The sequence below is a fragment of the Loxodonta africana genome, chromosome 8, assembly GCF_030014295.1.
Source record: "Loxodonta africana isolate mLoxAfr1 chromosome 8, mLoxAfr1.hap2, whole genome shotgun sequence".
Taxonomy (NCBI): Eukaryota; Metazoa; Chordata; class Mammalia; order Proboscidea; family Elephantidae; genus Loxodonta; species Loxodonta africana.
Window position 1 is genome coordinate 6,058,483 of NC_087349.1, and position 7,005 is coordinate 6,065,487.

At 42.6% G+C, this 7,005-nt stretch overlaps 1 protein-coding gene across 1 annotated transcript; it reads right to left on the minus strand.

Annotated features, from left to right (window-relative positions):
* On the minus strand, positions 1 to 2,463 carry LOC100665282 (taste receptor type 2 member 143-like). Its single transcript, XM_003422814.3, has one exon. It carries the CDS (start codon positions 979 to 981, stop codon positions 1 to 3), a length of 981 nt encoding a protein of 326 aa, XP_003422862.1. The 5' UTR covers positions 982 to 2,463.
* Between the last annotated feature and the right edge of the window lie 4,542 nt (positions 2,464 to 7,005).

Genomic DNA, 7,005 nt, shown 5'->3' on the forward strand with positions numbered 1-7,005 from the left:
TCAGCCCTGCTGCACTGGCTCCTCTGAGCCCTTGGGAGGGACCTGCCCTCTGATCTGCCCTCTGTTCAGGCCCTCACACCGTGTGGCCTCACAGCCCTGCAGCCTGTTTTTCAGGGCCCTCCTAAGCCTGGGGCTGCTAAGCAGCAGGATGGTGGAGTGCAGGAAAATGCCAGTATAAGTCACCACCTGCCAGGCCCAGTACCAGTGAAGCTGCAGGGTCATGATGTTTGTCAAGGCCACCATCAGGGACGGAAAGTAGGATGAGTAGAAGATAAGGAAGAAGCCTAGCGACTTGAGCACCATGGTGTGCGCTCGGGTGCTGGGGTCTCGGGGCCCAGGCTGGCTGCACCTCATTTGGCGGAGGTGCCGGTGCAGAGAGAACATGAGCAGGGAAGTGGATACCAGGAACAACAGAAAGGGCACCAAGAGCACCAATATCTCGTGGAGCAGGAAAAAGTTCCGATAGAAGATCCTCACCCATTCAGTCCAGGTGCCATTGGTGTTGGGGGGCTGGGAAGCCTCCATATGAGACGTAATGGTATGCCCAATGACTGAGGGGATGTTGGTCAGGACGGAGATGGCCAGGGAACCCAGCAGCAGCCTGGGCACAGAGCGGGAAAGCCTCCACCTGAGCCAGAGGAAGGTGGGGTGGGAGAAGGAGGCAATCTTCACGCAGTAGAAGGCAGAGAGTAACGCATTTAACCAGAAATTGAGTGTGTTGCTGAAGTCCCAGAGGATGCCAAAGTAGTGCGCATTGTAGCTGAAGTTGACGATGATCAGGAGGTTGTTTGTGAAGGTCATGCCATGCAGGCCAAACCGGGAGGCAGCCAGGCAGGCCACAATCATGTCCCCCATGGGCAGCACCCGGCCCCTTGCCCATTCCCAGCCCAGCACAGCTGCCATGAAGCCATTCTGCAGCATGGCAGCCAAGGACTCCAGGAAGAAGATGGCCATGAAGAACAGTGTAGGCAGGGAGGGCATCTTCTCCTGACCTGAACTCAGGACACATCCACAGGCAGAACAGCCTCTCAGCCAGCAGACCCAGAACCTCTCTCCCTGGATTTGCGCAAAAGTCCAGCTACCAGCCACACCCCTGCTGCACCACAGGACTGGTGAAGCCGCTCCCTCTGAGCTCCTCCTATGCAAATCACTCCATCTCAGTGACACTGACCTCCATTTGCATAGCTTGAATTTGCCTGTTCGTTATCTGAGTAGATATAAGGAAATGCCAAGGGAACAGATGCTGGGGGATTGAGAATGCCCATATATGTACATTGTTTCTTTTTTGTTACATGTTCGGTTCGAACATAGATAACAAAACACTTGTCATTTCAACCATTTTTACCTGTACGCCTCAGTGGGGTTAATCACATTCCCTATGTTGTGAAACCATCATCACTATCAGTTTGCATGCTATTCTTTAACCTTACTATTACTTTGTTAAATTGTCCTTAAAAGATAACTTTACACTTAAAAGAGAAATTGACAGCTCCACAATAATAGTAAAGACTTCAACACACCACTCTTGCTAAAGGACAGAACATCTAGAAGAAACTCAACAAAGATACAGAGGAGCTAAACAACACACTCAGCCAACTTGACCTCATAGACGTATATAGAACACCCCACTCAACAGCTGCAAAGTACACATTCTTTTTCAATGCACATGGAACATACTCCAGAATAGACCATATCTTAGGCAATGGAGCAACCCTCAAGAAAATCCAAAACATTGAGATAATACAAAGCATCTTCTCTGACCACAACGCCATCAAAGCAGAAATTAATAACAGGAAGAGTAAGGAAAAAAATCAATTACATGGAAACTGAATAACACCCTGCTTAAAAACCACTGGATAAGAGAAGAAATCAGAGATGGAATCAAAAAATTCCTAGAGTTAAGTGAGAATGAAAACACATCATACCAAAACCTTTGGGACACAGTAAAGGCAGTCTTTGGAGGTCAATTTATAGCGATAGATGCACACATCCAAAAAGAAGAAAGGGACAAAATCAAAACATTAGCTATACAACTTCAACAAATAGAGAATAGCAAAAGAAGTCCAATGCCACCAGAAGAAAGGAAATTATAAAGAACAGAACAGAAATAAACGAAATAGAGACTAGAAAAACAATAGAAAGAACCAGCAAAACCAAAAGTGGGTTCTTTGAAAGCATCAACCACTGGCCAAATTGACAAAAGAAAAACAGGAGAGGACGCAAATAACCCAAATAAGAGATGAAATGGAGGATATTACAATAGACCCAACTGAAATAAAAGGATCATAAGAGAGTTTTATGAAAAACTATACTCCAACAAATTTGAAAACCTAGAAGAAATAGACAAATTTCTAGAGACACACTACCTACCCAAACTAACACAAAATGATGTTGGAAATCTGAACTGACCCGTAACAAGAGAAGAGATTGAAAAGGTAAAAAAAAAAAAAAAAACAGAAAAAAAAAAAAGCCTTGGCCCAGATGGCTTCACTGGAGAATTCTACCAAACATTTAGAGAACAGCCTACACCAGTACTACTCAAACTATTTCAGAATATAGAAAAAGAAGCCATACTTCTGAATTCATTCTATGAAGCCAGCATAACTCTGATACCAAAACCAGGCAAAGACACCACAAAAAAAGAAAATTGCAGACCAATATCTCTTATGAACATAGAGGCAAAAATTCTCAACAAAATTCTAGCCAATAGAATTCAGCATCATATCAAACAATTAATACACTGCAACCAAGTAGGATTCATAGCAGGTATGCAAGGATGGTTCGACATTAGAAAATTAACGTACACCACACATAAATAAAAGGAAAGAAAGGAATCACATGATAACTTCAATCAATGTAGAAAAGGCATTCGACAAAGTCCAACACCCATTCCTGAGAATTTTTTTTCTTAATTCTCAGTAAAATAGGTATAGAAGGGAAATTTCACAACATAATAAAGGGCATCTCTGCAAAACCAAGAGCAAACATCATTCTTAACGGAGAGAGCCTGAAAACATTACCCCTGAGAACAGGAACAAGACAAGCATTACCTTTATCACCACTCCTATTTAACATTGTGTTGGCAGTCCTAGCTAGAGCAATAAGGCAAGAAACAGAAATAAAGGGCATTCAAATTGGTAATGAAGAAATTAAACTGTCCCTATTTGCAGATGCTGTGGTACTATATATAGAAAATCCAAAAGATGCCGAGAGAAAACTACCAGAACTAATAGAAAGATTCAGCAGAATAGCATGATACAAGATAAACATACAAAAATCACACCAATAAAGACAGTGATGAAAAGGAAATCAGGAAAACAATACCATTTCTAATAGCCCCTAAAAAATATAAAATACTTGGGAATAAATCTAACCAGAGATGTAAAAGACCTATACAAAGAAAACTACAAAACACTACTGCAAGAAACCAAAAGAAATCTACATAAATGGAAAAACATACAATGCTCATGGGTAGGTAAATTCAACATTGTGAAAATGACAATTCTACCCAAAGCAATTTACAAATATAATCCAATACTAGGCCAAATACCAACAATATTCTTTAAAAAGGTGGAAAAAATTATCATTAATTTTATATGGAAAGGGAAGAAGCCCAGAGTAAGTAAAGCACTATTGAAGAAGAAGAAAAAAGTAGGAAGACTCGCATTGCCTGACCTCAGAATCTACTATACAGCTATGGTAGTCAAAACAGCCTGGTACTGGTACAACCACTGGCACATTGACCAATGGAACAGAATTGAGGACCCAGATGTAAACCCACCCACCTCTGGTCACCTGATCTTTGAAAAGGGCCCAAAGTCCAACATATGGTGAAAAGACACTCTTTTTAACAAATGGTTCTGGCAAAACTGGATGTCGATCTGTAAAAAAATGAAACAGGACCCATACCTCACACTGTATACAAAAACTAACTCAAAATGGATCAAAGACCTAAATATAAAGCCAGAAACTATGAAGTTAATAGAAGAAAAATAGGATAAATGCTAGAGGCCCTAATACATGGCATTAACAGGATACAAACCACAACTAACAACACACAAACTCCAGAGGATAAGCTAGATAACTGGGATTTTCTAAAAATTAAACACTTACGCTCATCAAAAGACTTCAACTAAAGAATGAAAACAGAAACTACAGACTGGGGAAAAATTTTTGGCTATTACAAATCAGACAAAGCTCTAATCTCTGAAATCTACAAGAAAATCCAACACCTCCACAACAAAAGGACAAATAATCCAATTAAAAATGGGCAAAGGAAATGAACAGACACTTCACCCAAGGAGACGTTCAAGTGGCCAACAGACACATAAGGAAATGCTTGGGATCTCTAGCCATCAGAGAAATGCAAATCAAAACCACAATGAGATACCATCTCACCCCTGCATTACTGGCATGAATCAATAAAACAAGAAATACCAAATGTTGGAGAGACTACGGGGAGATTGGAACTCTTATGCACTGCTGCTGGAAATGCAAAATGATACAACCATTTTGGGAAACGATATGGCGCTTCCTTAGAAAGCTAGAAATAGAAATACCATATGATCCAGCAATTCCACTCCTAGGAATATATCCTAGAGAAGTAAGAGTCATCACACGAATAGACATATGCACACCCATGCTCACTGCAGCATCGTTCACAATAGCAAAAAGATGGAAACAACCTAGCTGCCCATCAACAGATGATGAACAAACTGTGGTACATACACACAATGGAGAATTACTCAATGATAAAGAACAATGATAAATCTGTGAAGCATCTCATAACGTGGATGAATCTGGAGGGCTTTATGCTGAGTGAAATAAATCAATCACAAAAGGACAAATATGGTATGAGACCACTACTGTAAAAACTCATGAAAAGGTTTACGTACAAAAATGAACAATCTTCGATAGTTGCAATGGAGGGGAGGGGTGAGGATGGAAAAACACTTAAAAGACAATAGATAAGCGGTGACTTTGGTTTATGGTTGGTCAGTACACAATATTGGGGAAGCCAGCACAGCCTCTGCAAGGCAAGGTCATGGTAGCTCCATAGACACATCCAAACTCCCTGAGGGGCCGAAGCTGGGCAGAGGGCTGTGGGGACCATGGACTTGGGGAACATCTAGCTCAACTGGCAGAACATAGTTTATAAAGAAAATGTTCTACATTCTACTTTGATGAGAAGCGTCTGAGGTCTTAAAAGCCTATGAGCAGCCATCTATGTTGCTCCACTGGTGTCATCCCTTCAGGAGCAAGGAAGAATAAAGAAAACTAAAGACACAAGGGAAAGATTAGTTCAAAGGACTAATGGACCACATCTACCACGGTATCCACAAGACTGAGTCCAGTACAACTAGATGGTGCCCGGCTACCACCACTGACTGCTCTGACAGGGATCACAATAAAGGGTCCCACACAGAGCTGGAGAAAAATGTAGAACAAAATTCTAACTCCAGAAGAAAGACCAGACTTTCTGGCCTGGCAGAGACTGGAGAAACCCTGGGAGTATGGCCCCCAGACACCCTTTTGGTTCAGTAGAGGCCACTCCTGAGGTTCACCCTTCAGCCAAAGATTGAAGAGGCCCATGGAACAAAACAAGACTAAAGGGGCGCACCAGCCCTAGGGCAGGGACTGGAATGCAGGAGGGAAGAGAAAAGCTGGTAACAGGGAACCCAGGGTTGAGAAGAAAGAGTGTTGACATGTTGTGGGGTTGTTAACCAATGACGTGCAACAATGTGTGCACTAAGCATTTGATGAGAAACTAGTTTGTTCTGTAAACCTTCATCTAAAGTACAATTTAAAAAAACGATGCCTTTACCCTTGTTTCCTTCCCCGAAGCAACCTCCACCATCCAGAAACCTTCCTTGACCATCCACATCCAGGGCTAATGTTCAATCCCGTAACCTGTGTGCACTGTAATAAGGCCTTTTCCTGAATGAGTGGAGGTCCCCAGGTGGCAGGAATTGTTTGTGCTCAGCTACTAACCTAAAGGTTGCCAGTTCAAACTCACCTACCTGTGCTATGGAAGAAAAAGACCTGGTGATCTGCTTCAGTAAAAATCACAGCTCAGAAAACCCTATGGAGCAGTTCTACTCTATAACACATGGTGTTGCCATGAGTCAGAATGGGCTTGACGGCCATGAATTTGTTTTCCTAGTAGACGGAGGAGGAAGGAATCCATACCTACAAGCCTTGGAGCCCTGACTCTAGATACATACTGAGATGGTTAGGATTGTGTGTCAGCTTGTCTGGGCCATGATTCTCAGTGTTTATATGTGATCACTCCCATGATTGAAACTTGGGTGAGTAGCCAATCAGTTGAAAGGGATTTTCCTTGGGGGTGTGGCCTGCATCCAAATATAAGCAGACATTCTGGCTTTTTTGCTCACTCTGGATCCTGTACTGCCTCCTGTCCATCTGACCTCCAGCTCTTGGTACTTGAGCTATCAGCTTATCTGTAGACCTTGGAATTCATTTATCTTCACAGCCTGAGAGCAAAAGCCCCGTGCTCCAACCTGTCACTCTTGGGTATGCCAGCCCCTTTGGCTAAGTGAATTGAGAAAAGCCTCTACCCTGATACACAGATTTGGGACATTTCAGCCTCTACAATCGTGTGGGTCGTTTCTTTGATATATATATATATACACACACACACACACACACACACACACACACACTTTACGGTTTTTATTTCTCTAGAGAACCTCGCCTAAGACACCTAGCCTTCTGAATGAGTGCCCAAGGCCCCACTGGCCAACTCCATATTGGAGGTCAAGGAGACTCCCATTAAAACATGGATGTCCCTGATGTGCTAACCCAGAATCTGTTAACAGCTAACACCTTCTCACCAATCTGCCCGGAAAACTAAAATTAATGAGCTCCTGGTGGGTAATCGTCTCATGAACAACTGCCTCCTTTGCCAGGAGACCAGAAGAACTGGATGGTGCCCAGTTATCATTACCAAACATTTCGATCAAAGATTCTATATAAGAATCTTCA

What these genes read in the sequence shown, in the direction of transcription:
- LOC100665282 (XM_003422814.3), bottom strand. Translation starts at nt 981, where the DNA reads ATGCCCTCCCTGCCTACACTGTTCTTCATGGCCATCTTCTTCCTGGAG.